The sequence below is a fragment of the Diceros bicornis genome, chromosome 3, assembly GCF_020826845.1.
Source record: "Diceros bicornis minor isolate mBicDic1 chromosome 3, mDicBic1.mat.cur, whole genome shotgun sequence".
NCBI lineage: Eukaryota > Metazoa > Chordata > Mammalia > Perissodactyla > Rhinocerotidae > Diceros > Diceros bicornis.
In genome coordinates this window covers 25,642,618-25,665,434 of record NC_080742.1, presented here as the reverse complement: position 1 = coordinate 25,665,434, position 22,817 = coordinate 25,642,618, and the positions used below count along the sequence as shown (strand labels likewise).

General features: G+C 37.0%; 1 protein-coding gene across 1 annotated transcript in view; it reads right to left on the bottom strand.

Annotated features, from left to right (window-relative positions):
* Positions 1–22,817, bottom strand: part of LOC131393784 (ATP-dependent translocase ABCB1-like) — a 42,339-nt gene that overhangs the window by 6,663 nt on the left and 12,859 nt on the right. Inside the window, 1 exon segment of the mRNA XM_058524819.1 lies at positions 436–612. Within this exon segment, the coding sequence (XP_058380802.1) occupies positions 436–519 (84 nt within the window). The 5' untranslated portion in view covers positions 520–612.

Here is a 22,817-nt window from a genome sequence, read left to right as displayed (position 1 = left end):
ATTCTTCTAGGAAAGTAACAATTTATACGCGTATAAATTTACGAGGTAGATTAGCTGTTACTCAGAAGAATTTGAAAAGAAGTTAAACTGGTATTTTGCCATTTGCTGTTGTGAATAGTAAATCAGAAACTAAAAGTAAAGTGCTTAGCATAGAGTCTGGCACAAAGAAATAATCTCAGAAACCAAAGTTCATGCTATAGAGACTGGTCATGTCAATATTATTTAGGCCACAGGGTAAACTGTGCAAGAGATTAAAAAAAGACAAAAGTGGTTGTTGAATATCTCTAATTTCCTTTCCACTTTTAAACCTAGTAGTGTGTCTCTTTCTATTATTCAATAGTTCTTCAACATATATTCACCTACAGTCAAGCCAACACCACTCAATTTCACTGGCATTTTTAATAATGGTTCATTTCTTAATATAGCATTACTTACAGTGAGTACTTGCCCAATAGAATATTCTCCTGAGAGGACCAAGGAGGTCCCATACCAGAATGTCAGAGTATATGATGCATACATCAACAGGAAAGCAGCATAGAAAGCACAGAAGTGTTAGCTGTAATAGCTTTCTTTATCCCAATTCTTTTAGCTTCTTCTAAATTTTTGTTGTACCTAGGAGAAGTAACAAAAATCATCATATATACTCACAAATCTTATGAAATGGGTCAATATACCATGATGGTTATTGAGTACTTAGAAAGTGCCCAGCCCTGTGGTAGGCGTTTTACATGTATTTTCTCCTTTTGTCCATACATTGACCCTAAGATGTTAGTACGATTTTAATCCTTCTTGCAGAAGAGGAAACTGAGGCTTATAGATATAAAGTAATTGGGGAGAGAGTCTTCTAAAAGCTCCTTCTCTGGCCTTAGCAATAGTGAAATAAGTGAAGTTATATTTAGCAAACTTCCAGAACTTGCACTGCTTCATACACAAGACAAAATTAGAAGCTATGAAAATATTTGTGTTTTCTCTTTAAAATCTGCATGCCTTCTAAATTTATTAATAAAAGAAGCACTTATAATACCAGAAAGTGCTCAACATGAGTAAGTCCTCTAAATCTCTGCAAGTTAGGGAAACTTTGGAGATAGTGTGCTCTCCATCCTGCATCCCCCTGGGACTGCTGGAAGGACTGACTGAAAGGATACACGTGTGAAAGCATTTTGAGAGCTTTGAATTGCTATATAATACTTCTGACATTTAAATAAACTGTACAGTTTATCTTATTCCCCAAAAGGTTTGTTTTTAAAATCACTGACCTGCACACCTGCACAGAAGTCCCTCCTCCCTCAACATTCTTAATACTTAGGAATAGAGAATAGGAGAAATAAAGACATAACTTCTCTCAAAATATTGCCATTTTAATAAGGAGCAAGGCAGCTGCCCTGCATCCTGACTTTTGACAGCAATATTAAGAGGAGACTGAGAAGCAAACTAAGGTATATTCTTGGTCTGCAACTCCCTTGTGTTCACATTGTGTGACAGGAGCCTAGCCAAAGCCGCCCCCTTACACCCCTCATTCCCACATAAACCCCGTTCCCTGTTTAAAAGCTGGATACTTTCCAATTTGCTGTTATTTGAGTTTCTTAAATTGCTATCTTAAGCTTTTAAAATTTTTTATAGTAAAGTATCTAGCTTATTTCCTTTTGTAAAATATTTTCAAAACTGTGTTTTACCTTTATGTGTAATGCATAATTGTTTCTATTTGAATTATTTGCCTTTTAAAAATTGTTTGATAATGTCTCCAGATTTAAAGGGAGAGAAGTTCCTATACAGTGTCTTAGGAAATTCATCTTGTGGATAAACCCAATGTTTTTGCCAACTTATTGCCCAGAAAATGAGGGCTTTTTTGAGATTGTTGCCATTCAAGTTTCTCGTCCTTGATTGGAAACCAGTCCCAATCCCCTTGGAACACCACAGCATATCCTCCCATTGAAAGTGTGATAATAATTCTCCCTTTTTCATTAAGCTGCTTTTTTATTATTACAAATTGTTCTAAATTTGTTAATGTTTTTTGGGGTTGAGCATTCATTTCTCTATAATTTTCTTCCCTCACACACTTTAGTAATTTTCTTTTGTTAATTTACAAGTTTAAGAAAGATTAGGTACTATTAATACTATTTTAAAATAGAAAATGGGCATATTTTTGTATGATAATCAAATGAAGTAAAATATGGTTTTTTGTTTTATTGTTGCGGGACAGTTGTTCTATCATGATTATTGTGTCACAATGTATCATGCATAATATGAAAAACAACTACAACAGCCTTAGTCCTGGCCATTGCAAAAGCTGCCTGGCACCTCTGCTAGCAGAAAGGGTGCTGTGGTGACAGAAGTCCTCAGCGTGGTTATGTACACTGTACCAAAGAAAGCTAACACACAAGGGCCCCACGCCTTGTGCATGATGGCCCTGGTCTGATGCAACACCACGCAGATAGAAGACAGCTTTGGACTTTCTAGTATTGAACTTAAAGATGTACATCTTACTGTCATTCTATGATGGAAACCAATTTTAAAACCAAAAATGTCTAACTTTTTTTAAGAAAAGTATAATAATTTGTGCTAACAGAGTGTGAAAACTATTCAACACATCCTTCAACAAAATGTGCTTGCTGTTGCAGTAACCTTGGGTAGTTAAAACTTGGCTTTGAGAGAAAACTAAAACCTTTGTGCCTAAAATTGATTATGACTTCACTTAAAGTAGGATGAGCAGGAAGATGAGAGATCTTCTTGTTCAACAGTAATGAATGTGAAGGGAATTCTGACTGCTAAATAAAATTTCCACAGAAAAATAAAATAAAATAAAATCACTGACCTGCAAAAATTATTTGGCTTAAAAATGTATATTAATCCATCATTACTTATCCACGTCCCCTTCCTTAGCCTTTCTACACATTGCCTACATCCCTTTCCTTCTCTAAATGCTTCCCAACATTGGTCATGTCATGGCTGCTCACTGCTGGAGGAAGAGGCTCGGGCCACCCAAGGCCTTCTAGCTGCCTCGTGGGCTGAGCAAATCAAGATCTCAGCACATCTATAACCCTGTAACCCGTACACAGCACAAAAGTCTGCACTATATTAGCCAAACTTGGAGAACACCCATTAATACTTCTTAGAGCAAATACAAGGAATTACACAAAAGAGGGCAAAAGCAAGCAAGCAAACAAAAAACAAAAACAACGCCGAAGACCACTGACAGATTTTCTCTCTCCAGCTCTCATGACTTCAAGCTGACTCCCAGATGATAACTCAAGTACGTTTTAAACCCTCGAAGAGCAGTTAATTTCTAATGTTAAAGTTAAATGAGATGGTGTCTGTAACTTTACCTTCATTTGAAAGGAACACAGAAGACTCTTGCTTAACAAGAGACATGTGCAGATAAGCTAATGGGGCCCAGATTCAAAGAAAAAGAAGGATCTTTGCAAATATAGAATCAAGGTAAAATTATTAGAGAAATAGGACAGATTATAATTGAGCCTTAAATCTGTCTTCATCCTCTTAATCAGAGCTCCCTGTGGAACCTTGGAACACTGCCTTGCAGAAAGAAGGAGTTCATAATTGTTGAAATGAAAGAACTTACTTCCACATAGAATTCATATTCTGAGGTCTTTAATCCATAAAAACATGACTATATAAATATTATATTAATTTTCTTTGGAAGATTTGTTCCATTAAATGTACAGCTGATTTCAAACTCTGCTCAGCTATGAGCATGCATTCTTTCTTGCCTTCATGACTTTTTTTTAACCAGCTCCTTTACCAGTTACAAAAGCAAGCCAAATGAAATTTACATGAGCACCATGTCCCCTGAAGACCAAATTGAAACTGTCCTTATAGTGACAAAATACTAACATATTATTAGAGTTTCTCCCCACAAAAATGTCCTCCAACTTGCCATTTATAATCTTTGAACAAAAAAATTGTTTTTGAGAAACGTGTTTCAATGGTTGATATATACATAGATATATATCTCCCACTTTATGAGTTGATCTGAGGTGAAAGTTACTACTAGACATAAATTATACATGATTACATTTAAGGAACTTGAATGCTTGGGACTCACACCGTGTTATCTCCTTTATTTCAGTTCTTGCTTACCGAGGCTAATTCAGAAATCATTTCACTGACATGTTGTTGTTCCATGCATCCAGAAGAAACATTTGCACAGGAAAAATCAACAGTAAGGAAGAAAATCATTTAGATACCAGAAAAGATAAATGAAGACAAGGGGGTAAGGAGGGAGGAGACATACACAATTCTCCTTTTACACAGGCTTTTTGATTAGCATTTCAATAAAAATATCGCAATAAAATACTCGATATTAAAATCATCCATTCATTAAAAGCATTAGTATGAAAATGGTAAGTAAAGCAGGAGTTCCTAAAGTGGCCTAAAGTTACAAAACAAAACATTGATATTTAGAAAAGATTTTTCTTCTTAAATATTATGAAAATATTTATCAGTGATGCAAATAGCCACTTACAAGAGCAAGGAATAATTTTAGTTAAGCAAACAGAAATCAATACTAATAGGTAAACATTTGTAAGACAGAAGGGAGAAAATGTTTTTAAAACAGGAGAAGAAAACTATTGTATACTACTGAATTAAATTCATTTTAGATTCTGCTTAAACTTCCATTCTAACACAGCCAGCTTCCTCCTGCAGCCACTAACTTGAAAAGAAAGACTAAGACCTTAGTTACTTGTGTTGGTGGAAGCAGAGAAGGGAAGAGGTAGAACGAGAAAGAAAACTGAAGGATTATATTTGCTCTAAGATAGTTTTATCAATTCTACTTCCAAAACATCCTGTATCTATGTACTTGTCACCCCTCTCCCGCCTGAGGTCAGGGCTTGTGGCCTGATCAGGCCACCACAAGCCCTTCCACCTGGACCATTACAACAGCCTTTCCAATGTTCTCCCTGCTTCCACTCTGACTGCTCTTGTCCATTCACCAGACACTTACGGACAGAGAAATTCTCTTAAAACATAACATGGATAGTCATTCCCTTCTTTAGGATCCTCAACTGCTTCCCTGTGCCCTTGGAATAAAATCCTAACTCCTCACCATGGCCTGCAAATCATCAAGTTCTGGCCCAACCCACCTTCAACAGCCTCTCTTCACCTCAGTCTCCCCTCACTCAACTGAGCTCCAGTCACACAAGCCTTAGAACAGTTCCTAGAACATACCAAAGTCTTTGCCACCTCAGGAAATCTGGGAGACTCTTCTATCCCCACCCCCACTACAGCAGGGTTTTCCTCATCCCTCAGGGCTCAGCCTAGATGAAACCTCAAAGATGCTTCCCTGACCACCATATTTACAGTAAATTTGCTCTCCTCACTCTCATCAGCACACTCTTTGATTCTTTCATGGCACACTTTAAAAATCTGTAATTTAATTCATTTCTTTGATGATTTCTTTCTTGTCTGCCTTCCTACTTTCCTCCCTTCCTTCCCCTTTTTTCTACCTTACTATTTTCACTGAGGCTCACACGAGAGCAGACATCCTCTACTTCCAATTCACTATTGAAAATCCAGAGCCTAGCCCAGTGCTTGGCTTGTGGTAGAAGCTGGCCACATTTGTTGAATGAGAAAACTTGTAAGAAACAGCCAAACTGGAAAGAACCTTAGGTCATTAGGTTGTAGTCTTAAATCTACTCTTCATCTCTAGGGAAATCTAATTTCCAACTCTCCAAGGGAGCACGTCCCTACAAAGATACATTCCAGTAACCACTATCTTCTGAAGTAATGATTCCAAACATAAAATCAGTCTTTGAATACAGCTGTGTAAGCCCATTTGCTTATTCTTACAATAAAAAATTGATCACCATCTTCATTTATCATTTATCAATCTTCATTAATCATCACATTAAAAAAATGATCCCAATTCCTTTAAACTTTCAGTGAATAAATGATCAGATTTATCTAAGTTCGGAATATTGGACTTGACTCCCATAATGTCCTTTCTCTCCTTACTCAGGTTACATCCAATACATCATTACAGTTTTTTGTTACTACTAATAATATCTATTAAAAATATTATCACATTCCTCAAATTTAGGATGTCACTAATTGTAACAAGTATTGTTATTCTGTTATTTTATGTAGCATTAAGAAGGCAGTTTAATAGGACACTCCATATACAGCTGGGACCCAAAGGGCTACAGCCTCAGTATAATAAGTACGTGCCACATGGAAAGTGACAGCAGGAGAACTTGCTTGTCTCGACCCTGGCAAAAGTTGACGTGAAAAAAACACCTCCTCTGAGAATCTGAACCTTAAGGCAGTACTCATGCAGGTCTGTAGTATGAATTCACATTATCAGTGTGGTTCAAAAATTTCTGGACAAAGAACTTAAGGTAAGGTCGTCTCAGCTTAGTAGTGCCCCCAGTGAATGGCAGAAGCAAACTCAAATCCTGCCTGGAAGAACTCGACTTCAATCCAGACCCACAGCAATTATAAGATGACACTGTCTGTATGATTTTTCTCAATTTCAGAGAGCGTGGATTGTGAGAGAAAAATGTGCATCTTAGAACTGAAGACATACTACATGCTTTCTAATTGTTCACTGTTGGTTCACAGGAATGTCATTTTTTCTGAATCACGATCAGGTTACCCAGAGATCTTACTGCACATTGTTAGTCTGCAGAGTCTACTGGAATTTCCACGTAGAGAATCTTGTCATCTGTGAACAATGACAATTTTGCTTCTTGTTTTCCAACTCTTAAAGCTTTTCTTTTTGTTTTGTTCTATTATTCTCACTCTTATTTGTTTCCTTTTTCTTATTATCTAGTACCAGTACAATACCGAATAGTAATGATGCTAGCAGAAATACTTGTCTTATTATTTTAAAAAGGAATGCTGTTAACGTTTTACCATTGAGCATGAAATTTCCTGTGGAATTTGGTATATATTCTTTATTAGGTTAAGAAACTCATTTCTTATTCCCAGTTTTAAGAGTTTTTGTCATGAATCACATGTAATTAATGCTTTTTCCCATCCATCAAAAGTTTCTTTCTTTTAATCTATTTACGTGGTTAATTATATTAATAGATATCCTAATGTTAAACCATCTTTGCACTCATGAGATAAAGCCAACATGTTCAGGATTTACTTTGAATCCTGATACTTTTCACATGGCTTTGTTCAGCCAATACTTTATCTGGACTTTCCACAACTATGTTTTAGGCAACACTGTCCTATAATTTTCCTTTCTCATATACATGTCTGATTGTGGTATCAAAGTTACACTAGCCTCATAAAATGAACTCACAATTTCCTATACATTTTTTTTCATTCTCTGCAACAATTTGTGTAAGATGGGGTTATCTCTTTCTTGAAGTTTTGGTAGATCTTGTCTGTAAAATTATCTGGAATGGTGGTTTTTGCTTGTTTATGTATGTATGTGTATGTAGGGGAATGGGATGGAGATCTTTAACTGTGGATTCAATTCCTTTAATAATTATAGGTGTACTCAAATTTTCTTCTTCTTCTTATTTATCTTTTTTTTTTTTTGAGGATATCAGCCCTGTGCTAACATCTGCCAATCCTCTTCTTTTTTTTTTTTTTGCTGAAGAAGACTGGCCCTGGGCTAACGTCCGTGCCCATCTTCCTCCACTTTATATGCAACGCCGCCACAGCACGGCTTGACAAGCGGTGCGTCGGTGCACGCCTGGGATCTGAACCGGCGAACCCTGGGCCGCTGCAGCGGAGCGCACGCACTTAACTGCTTGCGCCACCGGGCCGGCCCCTCAAGTTTGCTTCTTCTTAAGTGAGAGTTTTAATCTATGTTTTTCTAGGATATTGTCTATTTCATCAGGGTTTTACACATTTGTTGTTGTAAAACTGTCGTTTTTTTAATAGATATTTTTTATCTGTAGAAATTTTTCCTTATTCATTCTTCTTTTGTTCCTGACTAAACTTACAAAATACTTGTTTATTTATTAGTCTTTTCAAATACTTCCTTTATGGATTTGTCAACCCTCTGCTTTTTTACCTTTATTTTCTATTACAGTTGTCTCTGCTCTTACCTTCATTAATTCCTTCTTATATTTCCTTTACACTGTTGTTCTTTTTCTAACTTCTTAATTTGGATGCTTAGTCATTAATTCTCAGCCATTTTTCATTTCTTCTACCAGATACGCTCGTGGTATCACTGGAGTAGGATTCATTTATAATGTGAAATTGTCAGGTTTGGGGAGAGAGAGCTCCCTAGTCCACAGAGGATTATAAATTCAGACTCTAACTGCACCTGAGGGGAAGGCCTGAGATTTTGATTTCTATGGAGAGATGCTCTCCCTCAGCTCAGAAACTAGGCAAAAGCAAATAAACTTTTTCTGTCTCCCCATGCTGGTGGACATATCTTTTTCTGGTCCACCTTTCTACTGAGGAAAACTGGAAAAGAATTCTAAGTTCAAAACTTCATTCTGTGTCTACTCGAACATTAACTATTCAGAAAGGACTTTTCTCAATAACCTCTCTAAATAGTACCCCCTATGACATTAATGGAGTATTTCATTTCCCCAAATAATATTGACATCAGCTGGTATATTACATCTTTTGTTGATTTGTGGTTGTCAGTACTCTTCCCCTCCCCCTGCTAGAATGTTAGCTCCAAGAGAGGAGGGCTGTATGGATTCGACTGGATGTTTGTCTGGTCATTAAGCAGACATCTCATTTTATTAGTCAGACATATTTTAAAGAAAAAGCAAAAGCTCAGCACAAATTGAGACAGAACATAGATATTGCTTTCCTTTACTATGATAGGTACTTAGCCATCACAAATTATTCTTGGAGGATATCTTTGTGGGTATGAAACATATCAACAAAAGTGTACTCCAAACACCCATGTACAGTTTAAAGAATAACTATACAAAGAACACTCATATAAGCACAACTGAGGTCAAGAAACAGAACACTGCCAGAACCACAGAAGCTCCTGCCATGTGTCCGACTCTTATTACCAACTCCTCATCTGCCCTAGAGGGAACCATTATTCTCACCTACACAAATCCCCTGTTGTTATTTATGGCTCTACCAAACAATGTATAACCTGCCAATTAAAATGATTAAATATCCCCATAGACCTCACACAAAATATTCATTCAATCTTAGAGAATTAAGAATTGACATGATGAGGAAAAAATCATCACCAGAGATATAAAATATGTTTCAGCCTTAAGAAACTATTCTATGTCACTACCCGTGTAGCAGATATAAGAGGACAACTAGACTTACGACCTTTCCAGAATATTAGCTACGCTGTAATATATCCATAAAGCTATTCAAGGAAACATATATATTGGAGAATACCCTTATAATCAACACTTTTGCATATGCCAAGAGTTCTTTATCAGTAAATGAAGAGAGTATGTGTTTAAAAATGCAATTTTAGACCACTTAAAACTGTTTAACAAGTTAACTGTATCTTTTGAAAGTAAAAATGAATATATACACAAATGCTGCTTGTATGTTCATGTATGTGCAGAAGAAAATCTTTTACTTGGCTTTACATGATGTTCTATTTTTTAGTATATGTATTCACTCTGTAAGCCACTTCAAATTCTTTTTGGAGCGAGATGGTAAGTAAAAAATTACATTAAAAGTTTTATTTTCTCATGAAATACCTCATGGATCCTCATCTAAATGAATAAAACTGGGACTTCCAGGAGATCTTAAATTTCAGAAAAAGAGGTGTATACTAAAACCGTAAAGAAAAATAGAAAAAAAGGCATTCTATCGAGGAAATATCGTGTGTGCTCAACACACAACCGTTAATGGTACTCTGGTTCAGAAGTATCAAGGTGGGAGGCCAGAAGAACACAGTGGACCAAGCGCTGAGCTCTGACAGGACTTCAAGAAGGTTTCACATGCCAGGGGAAGCGGACAGTTTCCTTTGCTGGTGGCTCCCAAGCAAAGCAATACATTCAGCTACAGGGAGGCTTTATGGATGCTCTTTGATCCTTCTGTTTGATTCCTGCACATTTATTCCGTGGACGGAACAGTACTGGGTACTTTATATACACAGTATCTCACTTATTCTCAATTAGACAGTAAAGTAGGTATTATTTTCCCCATTTTATATATGAGGAAACGGAGGGATGAAGAGGTTAAGTAATTTGCTAGTAAGGGAAATATCTAAGATTCAAGGCTCAGTTCATATGGCTTCAAAATCTGAATTAACAGCCACTGGGTGACTCTCTCTCTCTTGAACCCAGCCACTGACACGTGAACTGGGATCCCAGAGGGCCCTATTATGAAAATTGGATCAACTGGCAGGGCAAGGACTAAGGTTACTATTTGTACCTGGGATGCCTAAGTAGTCAACCATAGAACTAAAGATTATACACACAAGCAATTCATAATAAAAATCTGATTAAATAGTATTACACTTTTTGAATAAATAGTTTACAGGCATTTGTGGACTCATCTGGATAAGTAATATCAGTCTATTTCATACTGTCAGAAAAAGCTCAAACTTGTTTTGATTTTAACAGTGCATTGCTTCCTTTGCTGTGCGTGAAAGTAAAAGGAGCTATGATAGATGTGGGGACGGGTGGGTGAAGGCAAATGAACATTTAGTAACTATGTTCCATGTGCAGATATTGTGCTGCATGTACTTCATCTTCTTTGGCACCCAAAGCAATAACCCACCAATGCCCTAGACCTTCCTGACTTCTCAAAGTGACCTTCCTAGGGCTGCCCCGTCACACTCACCAGAATGATTTATAGCGCTGGGTCTGATGCAGTGTTGTCACTGCCATCCCTAAATAAACAGGTCTGCGTAAGATAAGAGGCCCATCCAATATGCTTCAGCTATTCGTCTCTGCTCCTCTTGAAAACTCACCCTACAGCAATCACCCACACCAGAGGCAGCCAACAATAGGAAGATTATCAGAGATATTTTTGAATTACGAGTTTCAAATATGCTACTTTAATTTATTAATATATCAAGTACCTAATACTTCAATAAACCTGGCTGTTCTTCCCTTCTATCACCTTCCATAATTATAAGCATATGCTTAGGCAAGACTAGAGTAGAATCTTCATTAAGTGTTTTGTTTCATTTTGTTTTATTTTTTTATTGAGGTCATGATAGTTTATAACATTGTGAAATTTCAGTTGTATATTATAATTTGTAAGTCACCATGTAAATGTGTCCCTTTACCCCTTATCCCCATCCCCGAACCCCTTCTCTTCTGGTAACCACTAATCTGTTCTCTTTGTCCATGTATTCGTTTATCTTCCACATGACTGAAATCATATGGTGTTTGTCTTTCTCTGTCTGGCTTATTTCACTTAACATAACACCCTCTATTCATGTTGGTCTATTCATGTTGTTTGAATGGAAAGATTTTGTTTTTTTTTAATGTCTGAGTAGTATTCCATTGTGTATATATATATATATACCACATCTTCTTTATCCAATCATCAGTTGATGGGTACTTGGGTTGCTTCCACTTCTTGGCTGCTGTGAATAATGCTGCAAGGAACATAGGGGAGCATAAGTCTCTTTGAATTGTTGATTTCAAATTCTTTGGATAAGTACCCAGTAGTGGGATAGCTGGTTCGTATGGTATTTCTATTATTTATTTTTTGAGAAATCTCCATACTGTTTTCTACAGTGGCTGCACCAGTTTGCATTCCCACCAGTGGTGGATGGGGGATCCCTTTTCTCCACATCCTTTCCAACATTTTTTATTTTTTGTCTTGGTGATTATAGCTATTCTAACAGGTGTAAGGTGATATCTCAATGTAGTTTTGATTTGCATTTCCCTGATGATTAGCGATGTTGAACATTTTTTCATGTGCCTATTGGCCATCTGCATATCTTCTCTGGAAAAATGTCTGTTCATATCCTCTGTCCCTTTTTTGATTGGGTTATTTCTTTGTTATTCAGTTGTGTGAGTTTATATATTTAGGAGATTAACCCCTTGTCAAATATATGATTTGCAAATATTTTCTCCCCGTTGGTGGGTTGTCTTTTCGTTTTGTTCCTGCTTTCCTTTACTAAAGCAGAAGCTCTTTAGTCTGATGAAGTCCCACTTGTTTATTTTTGCTTTTGTTTCCCTCGCCTGGGTAGACATGGTATTCGAAAATATCCTTCAAAGACCGACGTCAAAGAGTGTATTGCCTATATTTTCTTCTAGGAGTTTTAGGGTTTCAGGTCTTACCTTCAAATCTTTGATCCATTTTGAGTTAACTTTTGTGTATGGCGAAAGACAATTGTCTACTTTCATTCTGTTACATGTAACTGTCCAGTTTTCCCAATACCATTTATTGAAGAGACTTTCATTTCTCCATTGTATGTTTGTAGCTCCTTTGTCAAAGGTTAGCTGTCCACAGATGTGTGGTTTTATTTCTGGGCTTTCTATTCTGTTCCATTGATCTGTGTGTCTGTTTTTCTGCCAGTACCATGCTGTTTTCACTAGTATAGCTTTGTAGTACATTTTCCAGTCAGGGATTGTGATGCCTCCAGCTTTGTTCTTTTTTCTCAGGATTGCTTTAGCTATTCAGGATCTTGTGTTGTCCAATATGAATTTTAGGATGCTTTGTTTTGTTTCTTGAAGAATGCTAGTGGGATTCTGATTGGGATTGCATTGAATCTGTAGACTGCTTTGGGTAGTATGGACATTTTAACTATATTTATTCTTCCAATTCATGTGCATGGAATATCTTTCCATTTCTTTATGTCATCATCGATTTCTTTCAACAATGTCTTATAATTGTCATTGTATAGGTCTTTCACCTCCTTGGTTAAATTTATTCCTACATATTTTATTCTTTCTGTTGCAATTGTAAATAGGATTGTATTCATGAGTTCTCTTTGTTAATTCATCATTAGAGTATACAAATGCAACTGATTTTTGTATGTTGATTTTGTACCCTGCAACTTTGCTATAGTTGTTGATTATTTATAATAGTTTCCGATGGATTCTTTAGGGTTTTCTAGATATAAAATCATGTTGTCTGCAAACAGTGAGAGTTTCACTTCTTCATTGCCCATTTGGATTCATTTTATTTCTTTTTCTTGCCTAATTGCTCTGGCCAAAACCTCTAGTACTATGTTGAAGAAGAGTGATGAGAGTGGAGACCCTTGTCTTGTTCCTGTTCTCAGAGGGATGGCTTGCAGTTTTCCTCCGATGAGCATGACATTCGCTGTGGGTTTGTCATATATGGTCTTTATTATATTGAGGTACTTTCCTTCTATATCCATTTTATTGTGAGTTTTTATCATAAATGGATGTTGGATCTTGTCAAATGCTTTCTCTGAGTCTACTGAGATGACAATGTGGCTTTTATTCCTCATTTTGTTAATGTGGTGTATTACACTGATTGATTTGTGGATGCTGCACCATCCCTGCGTCCCTGGTATAAATCCCCTCGATCATGGTGTGTGATCCTTTTAATGGATTGCTGTATTTGGTTTGCCAATATTTTGTTGAGGATTTTTATATCTATGTTCATCAGCGATATTGGTCTGTAATTTTCCATCTTTGTATTGTCCTTGTCTGGCTTTGGGATCAGGGTCAGGTTGGCCTCATAAAATGTGTTAGGAGTTGTTCTGTCTTCTTCAACTTTTTGGAATAGTTTGAGAAGGATAGGTATTAAATCTTCTTTGAATGTTTGGTAGAATTCTCTAGAGAAGCCATCTTTTCCTGGACTTTTGTTTTCTAGGAGGTTTTTGATTACTGTTTCAAACTCTTTCCTTGTGATTGGTCTATTCAGATTCTCTATTTCTTCTCGATTCAGTTTTGGGAGGCTATATGAGTCTAAGAATTTATCCATTTCTTCTAGATTGTCCAATTTCTTGGCATATAGTTTTTCATAGTATTCTATTATAATCCTTTGTATTTCTGTGGTATCTGTTGTAATTTATCCTCTTTCACTTCTAATTTTATTTATTTGAGCCTCCTCTCTCTTTTTCTTAGTGAGTCTGGCTAAGGGTTTGTCAATTTTGTTAATCATCTCAAAGAACCAGCTCTTTGTTCCATTGATCCTTTCTACTGTTTCTTTTTTTTTGGTTTCAATTGCATTTATTTCCACTCCTATTTTTATTATTTCCCTCCTTCTGCTGACTTGGTGCTTTGCTCGTTCTTCCTTTTTTAATTCTGTTAAGTGTAGTTTAAGACTGCTTATTTGAGATTTTTCTTGTTTGTTAAGGTGGGCCTGTATTGCTTTGCATTTCCCTCTGAGGACTGCTTTTGCTGCATCCCATATGAGTCGGTATGCTGTATCTTCATTTTCATTTGTCTCCATATATTTTTTGATTTATCCTTTAATTTCCTCAATGATCTTTTGGTTGTTCAGTTGAATATATTTTAGTCTCCACATATTTGTCCCTTTCCCAGCTTTTTTCTTGTAGTTGATTTCAAGTTTCATAGCATTATGGTCGGAAAAGATGTTGGATATGATTTCAATCTTCTTAAATGTTTTGAGACTTGCCTTGTTTCCCAACATATGGTCTATCCTTGAGAATGTTCCAATGTGCACTTGAGAAGAATGTGTATTCTGCTGTTTTTGGATGGAGTGTTCTATATATATCTATTAACTCCATCTGATCTAGTTTTTCATTTAACTCCACTATTTCCTTGTTGACTTTCTGTCTGAATGATCTATCCACTGATGTAAGTGGGGTGTTAAGGTCCCCTACTATTATTTTGTTGTTGTTAATATTTCCTTTTAGGTTTGTTAATAGTTGTGTTATGTACTTTGGTGCTCCTGTGGTGGGTGCACATATATTTATAATTGTTATGTCTTCTTAGTAGAGTGTCCGTTTTACCACTATATATTGCTCCTCTTTGTCTCCCATTGCGTGTTTTATCTTGAAGTCTACTTTATATGATATAAGTATGGCAACACCTGCTTTCTTTTGTTTTTCATTAGCTTGGAGTATCATCTTCCAACCCTTCACTCTGAGCCTGTGTTTGTCTTCAGAGCTGAGATGTGTTTCCTGGAGGCAGCATATTGTTGGGTCTTGTTTTTTAATCCATCCAGCCACTGTGTGTCTTCTGATTGGAGAATTCAATCCATTTACATTTAGAGTGATTATTGATATATGAGGGCTTAATGCTGCCATTGTAACACTCGTTTTCCAGTTGTTTTGTATTTCCCTTGTTTCTTGTCCCATCTATTTCAGACTACCAACTCAATTTGGTAGTTCTCTATGACGGTTTTCCCAATTTTCTCTTTATTTATCATTTATGTCTCTGTTCTGATTGTTTACTGGTTACCCTGCGGTTTGTATAAAAAATCTCATAGATGAGATAGTCCATTTTCTGATAGCCTCTTATTTCCTTAGTCTTAGCCGATTCCATCTCTTTCCTCTTCCTCTTCTAAGTTATTGTTGTCAGAACTTATTCCATCTTGTGTTGTGAGTTTGTGGTTAAAATGATGAGATTCTAATCATTTTTGATGTTTTCCTTCCCTTTATCTTTAATGTTATAATTGTTTGCTAATCTGTTCCAATAGAGAGCTGCCATTTCCTGATTTTGTCTGCCTGTTTATCTCCTTGCTCAAGGGTTTGTAAACCCTTTCTTTTTTATTTTTTCAGGTATGAAGGGCTTCTTGATCACTTCTTGTTGGCGGGGGGGTCTTGTGGAGACGAACTCCCTTAGTTTTTGTTTCTCTGGGAAAGTTTTTATTTCTCCATCATGTCTGAAGGATATTTTTGCTGTATAGAGTATTCTTGGCTGAAAGGTTTTGTCTTTCAGAATTTTGAATATATCATTCCACTCTCTCCTGACCTGTAATGTTTCTGCTGAGAAATCTGCTGATAGCCTGATAACTGGTTCCTTTGTAGGTTATTTTCTTCTGCTTTGCTGCCCTTAATACTTTTTCTTTGTCATTGACTTTTGCCAGTTTTACTAATATATGCCTTGGAGAAGATCTTTTTACATTGACATAATTAGGAGTTCTATTAGCTTCTTTTACTTGTATTTCCAGATCCTTCCCCAGGTTTGGGGAGTTCTCAGCTACTATTTCTTTGAAAAAGCTTTCTGCTCCATTCTCTCTCTATTCTCCCTCTAGAATACCTATAATCCTTATGTTGCATTTCCTAATTGAGTTGGATATTTCTTGGAGAATTTCTTCATTTCTTTTTAGTCTTAGTTCTCTCTCCTCCTCCATGTGAAGCATTTCTATATTTCTGTCTTCCAAGCTGCCAATTCTGTCCCCCATCATATCAGCTCTGTTATCAGGGATTCCAGATTCTTCCTTATCTCATCCATTGTGTTTTTCATCTCCAACATTTCTCATTGGTTTTTCTTTATAGTTTCAATCTCTTTTGTGAAGAATTGCCTCTGCTTATTTATTTGTTCCTGATTTCATTGAACTGTCGGTTTCAATTTTCTTGTCACTTGTTTTTTTTATGAGAAGTAATTTGAATTCTCTGTCATTTAAATTGTAAATTTCTGTGCCTTCAAGATTGATTTCTGGGTGCTTGCCATTTTCCTTCTGGTCTGGAGTATTAATATATTTCTTCACACCATTTGATGGTGTGGATTTGTGCCTTCACGTAGTGATAGTATTTGGTCACAGATTCCACCTGCCGCCACTGGGGGGGGTGGAGTCAGGAGCAGTGTATTCTGAGCCCACTGCAATCCCTAGCGTCTGTGCCTGTCAGCTGGGATCTATGCTTAGAGCACTGTCTGCAATTGCCAGCTCTCTCGCTGGCTGGCTCACAGGTGCTGCTTTTCTAACATATGCATATGTGAGGGCACTTCAGCCGACCTGCTGAGCTGGAACACTGGGTGGGGGGAGGGGCACTTTCTTTCATGTGCACAATCCCAGGAGTGTTCTCGCTCTTCCCTCGCTAACTGCTCTCCTGGGGTGCTGGCTTGATGAAGACACCCCGCCTCCTCTGTATGGAATTTTCCCATAGGCTGTCAGAGAACTTGGAGAACAAAAGCTTTCCTGTAGAGAGTTGCCCCTCTCCCCTCCTTTCTCAGAGCTGCAAGTGCAGTCCCGTGCCCTGGGTCACTGTCAGGGATCGAAAGGAGATCCCTTTAACTCTTTCCACTTCTTCCCAGAGGTTCCAGCATCTCCACCCTCAGATGTATGGCCACATGGGTCTCTCAGACGTCTTTTGTGTTGTATGAATGTCCTCTATTGGTTTATGAAGGTCCTTTTCAATGTATCTTAGGGCGGAGAGTCTAAGGGAAGAGTTCACTCTGCCAGGATGCTGATGTCACCTTGTTTTCTGTTTTTCAAGAGACCACGCCTGTTGAAAGAAAATACAACCTCCAAACTATTCTCAGGGATACGACAAGCCATATTCTTCTACTGTTCTTCTAACATAAAATAATAGAATGGTGATATTTCCATTATTACAATTACATAAACTATAGATAGTATCACTAATTCATCCCTTCTTCCAAAGGCTGTTAATTTCTTAACAAAGGCTAACTGTATTCGTTTGAGACATATGAAATTGTTACTTTTGTAAGTTAAAAGCTGTCTAATATAGGCTATTTTGTATTCTGCAAACCAATATATACAGAAGCAATACTTTTGACCACTATAGATATTTTGACCTTCATCTTTGTCCCATTCTCAATGTAGGTTTTTGTTTTGTTTTGAGATAATTTATACATGCTTTATATTTTTTCAACTTTTTATTTTTATATAATTATATACTCACATGCAGTTGTAAGAAACAATACAGTGAGATTCCATATATGCTTCATCTAGTGTTCCCCAACAGTAACATCGTGAGAACTACAGAACAATATCCCAACCAGGATTTCACATTTAACATTAATCCATCAACATGATTCAGATTTACCAGTTTTACATGCACTCATGTGTGTGTATGTTAGTTCTAAGCAATGTTATCACCTATGTAGATTCACGTGACTACAGTCATGATACAAAACAATTCCATCACAAGGAACCCTCGCTGCTATCTCATAGCCACAGCCACCTCTTTCTCCATCCTTTGCCTCTCCTTCCCTCCCCACAATTAACCCCTGAAAATCACTAATCTGTTTTCATGTCTATAATTTTGTCATTTCAAGAATATTATAGAAATGGAATCATACGGTACATAACCTTTTGGGATTGGCTTTTTTCACACAGTATAATTCTCTGGAGATTCATCCAGGTTGTTGTGTGTATACATAGTTCTTTCCTTTTTATCACTGGGTAGTATTCTACAGTATGGATAGACCACAGTTTGTTTAACCATTCACCTGTTGAAGGATATTTGAGGTTCAGTTTGGGGCTATTACAAATAAAGCTGCTACAAACATTTGAATCTAGGATTTACGTAAACACAATTTTCTTTTCTCTCAGATAAATGCCCAGGAGCACAACTATTGGATTATATGGTAACTGCATGTTTAGTTTTATAAACAACTGCAAAACTTTTCCAGAGTGGCTGTACCATTTTACGTTCCCATCAGCCATCCACAAGTGATCCGGTTTCTCTGCATCTTGTCACCATTTGGTATTTCACTATTTTCTATGCTAGCCATTCTGATAGATGTATAGTGATATCTCATTGTAGTTCAGTTTGCTGTTCACTGATGACTAATGATGCTTAACAACTTTTCATGTGCTTACCAGCCATCTGTATGTTCTCTTTGATGAGATATCCGTTCACATCTTTTGCCCCTTCTCTAACTGGTTTTTTTACCGTTGCATTTTGAGGGTTCATTTTGTATTATAGATACTAGTTCTTCGTCAGGTATGTGGTTTGCACATAATTTTTTTCCAGTCTGTAGCTTGTCTTTTCACCCTCTTCATGTCGCTTTCACAGAGCAAAACTTTTTAATTTTGATGAAGTATAATTTATACATTTTTCTGTTTAAAGACTGGACTTTTTAGTGTCAAGTCTAAGAACTCTTTGCCTAGGCCTAGATCCAAAAGATTTTGCCCAAGGTTTTTTTTCTAAAAGTTTCATAGCTTTACATTTTACATATAAGTTTTTAAACAATTTTTGTTAAGTAGCTCTTAGGCCTGAAAAGTCCAGTAGCTTAACTGTGGTCTTTCACAGTGCCTTCAATTTTTCACTTGTAAGTATAATGCCACCATCAAGATTCTTAGAGCTAAGTCTTCGTACTTAAACATGATTATTTCCTAAAGGGGAAAATTTCTACAAACAAAATTGCTGACTTAAAGAGACTGCATATGATCGTTAAATTGCCCTTCCTAGATGTAGGATTCCATATACTCTGCCTTTCCCCCCTCTGGGTAGGGACAAACTAATCATTTTGATACCAAAGGTCAGTCCTTTGACTTGTGCACCACATCCCATCCTCTCTTTTCTATTAAGGTCTTTCTCTAGCAATTGTCCCCTTACATTAATTTTCTCTTTTCTAGATGTTCCCACATATCACAGCGTACAGGCATGTTGTTGCTTTCCCCATCTTCAAACACAAAACAAACCTTTCTAACCCCACATTCACTTCTAGCTATTTCTCAGTACCCCTTCTTTTATTACAACACTGTGCCTCCAGTGTTTTTTTTTTGTCTCCATTCTCTCTTGAACTTTTCAAATGTAGCTCTAATACCTACCCCTGAACCACTCTTGTCAAAGGCAGCAGTGATATTTCATTGGCAAATCCAGTGGTTAGTTTCCTTATCTTACCTGACCTTTCAGCAGTGTTTGATACATGTGATTGCTCTCTTCAGCACTCTTCTGGTTTTCCTCCTCTTTCCTCCTCCTTATTCTCCAGTTTTTCCTCATCTCCCCAACCTCTAAAGGTTGGACTGTTTGAGAGATCAGCCCTGAATCATGTTCTCTACCTACAGTGACTCTATAAGTTTCATCCCATTTTACGGCATTAAATACTATCTTTTTGCTGCTCTTTCCCAAATGTATACTTCTACCTGGAACACTACCTTAAATTCTTGACTCACACATCCAGCTGCCAACTTGACATCTACACTTGGATGTATAATGAGCATCTCAAATACAACATGTGCAAATCTGAACTCTTAATTTCTTCCTCCAAAACTTTTCTTCCTTTAGTCTCCCATTCCAAGAATGGTAGTTCTATCATTCTAGTTGCTTATGCTCAAAACTTTGCAGTGATCATCGAATTCTTGGTGCCATAATTTACATAGGGTCCATGAGGAAATCCTACGGCACCATCACTCTTATCTCCTCATTTTAAACCTGGAGATTTGCAATTGTCTTCAAGCCTCTACCTCTGACTCCTCTGGTTTATTCTCAATAGAGCAGCCAGAGTGATCCTTTTGAAATGTACATCAGATCATTCCATTCCCCTGCTCAAAAGTTTGTAGCAGCTTCTTTCCTTCTAACTCAAAGTAAAAGACAAATTCCTTAGTTGATCTGGCCTCTAGTACTTCTCTGACCTCATCTTTTACTACCTGCCCTCTCACTCACTGTGCTTCAGTACTATTGGCTATTGTTATTCCTTAAACATACCAGGCATTAGGGCACACCTCTGCATTAAGGCCTCTGCCCTTTCCATTCTCTTTGCCAGGAAGGCAATCTCAGATATTCACATTTTTATGTCCACCAGTTAGAAATATCGTTGAGTGAATTACTTCAGTAGGAGAGAGACTAGAGTAGTGATTTTTAATCCGTGGTCCATGGCACTACCTTAAGTGGTGCTGTGGAGTTGCAGGGAGAGGTGCGATTGCTGCTGAGCAGGGAAAAACGCCTGATTTCCCGACCCTGCTTCAACAAAACCTTCCACTTATAAATCTAGCATCTGCAGTGGCTTTTATTTGGGGAGGTAGGAGTGGGGTGGAGAGAAACATTACGCTTTAAAATAAAGTTCAAAAATTACTGAAGATCTGAACCAAGGTTTCTTTGAATTCCATCTTCTGTGATTAATTCCTAGTTCTCAGTCATATTCCAGAAAAGTAAGATCATCTTATTGAGCAATTACTGCAAACAAGATTAACGTATGTGATTTCAAAGCCTTCTTTTCTTCAATAACGGTGCTTTTAGAATTAATAACTGTTTCAGCTCTCTGCTTTACTTGTGTCAGCAAAGCCTATATTGTGCCGGGGGAGATTTTATCTTTCTCCAGAAAAATTTAATATTTAAGCTAAATGCTTTATTATTTCAAAAATAAAAAGTAGCTAGAAAAAAGTAAATCTTAGAAACTGATGAAGTTATACACTTTAAATTTGTACTTCTATAAAGAAAAACATTGGAAAAATTAGTTGTTATATAACTGAATTTTAAGTGAACATTGTATGGTTTGGATCCTGGGCGCGCACCGACGCACCGCTTGGCAAGCCATGCTGTGGCGGCATCCCATATAAGGTAGAGGAAGATGGGCATGGATGTTAGCCCACGGCCAGTCTTCTTCAGCAAAAAGAGGAGGACTGGCAGATGTTAGCTCAGGGCTGATCTTCCTCATACACACAAAAAAAATTATATAACTTCTCCAAAAGTAAAAGCAATTTGTTATATACTAGAATACTAAAAAATGGGAAATAACATAAGGAAGTCTCCAGACACTTGAATCTTTAAAATACCTGATCTCAAAAGTGATAGATCATTTCATGATTCATACCTATACTAATAACTGTGACCACAAGTCGATCTACAGAACTTTTTTTAAACGCGTGGTTTGAATTATTAGTCTTAACTAGCTTAAAAAAGTAACACAAATCTCACCGTATCATCTTTCTTACTGTCTTAGTCATACTAATGGAATTCTTATCCTTAAATAAACTAGAGATTCTATTTTCAACATAGTATAATATCGGCTTCTCACAAATAACATTCATTGTTAAGAAGTCATACTAAAGGTCTACGATCTATATTTTGTTGAGGCATGATTCAGAAGATGGCAGACAGATCTGCAGGAGGGGTCCACTTATGTGGTAATGAGTCTACCCAGTCACTCAGCATGGATATCACAATAGGGCCTAATTGTTTTCTGTTGATAGTTACTTATGTATTCTGTTAGTGAATCTTATGCTGTATGCTGAATCAAGGGAACTGAGGTCTTATCATAAAACACTTGTAAACGTTAAGATACTTCAAGCTCTGCTGTGTTACATGTGTTTTTTAGTCAGGTTTTATTCATAAATTTATATATAAAATTTAAAAATATGATCACCACACAACATAGTAACCACAACAATATCTCAAAATACTCTCACATTCTTCGCTTTTATAAAAACTATTTTCTTATAAAAGGTAACATATTAATGGCAGAAAATTTAGAAAACACAGAAAAGCAAAAATTAAAAAAAAATAACTCTTTTTAAAAGCAAAATAAGCAACTTTTAACAGAAAAGCATCAGTGATTTTATGGACCCTGTCTTAAATTGCAAAGCGGCTGACTGAATTCAGGTTTTGTTTCCCCATGTAATTAAATTCAATCCTTTGTTATAAGCCCATAGGACTGCTCAACTGATTTAAACACTTAGGACAGTAAAACTAGATGCTTTCAGCATAAAAAAGCATGGAATAAACTTAACCCTCAGATAAAATTTGAGATTCTCCTAAATTATATTATTAAAGCAGATGACTGATTTGAAACTGTATCATTAAAATCATAAAGATAGGGCCAGTCCCGGTGGCCTAGTGGTTAAGTTCAGCATACTCCACTTTGGCGGCCTGGTTTCAGTTCCCTGGCACAGACCTACACCACTCTGTTAGCGGCCATGCTGTGCTGGAGTGTTTAGTATGGCTGGTGGCCATACTGAAAAACAGAGGAAGATTGGCACCGATGTTAGCTCACGGTGAACATTTCTCAGCAAAAAAAAAAAATTGTAGGGGGCGGCCCCGTGGCTTAATGGTTAAGTGCACGCGCTCCACTACTGGTGGCCTGGGTTCGGATCCCTGGCGTGCACCGATGCACCGCTTCTCTGGCCATGCTGAGGCA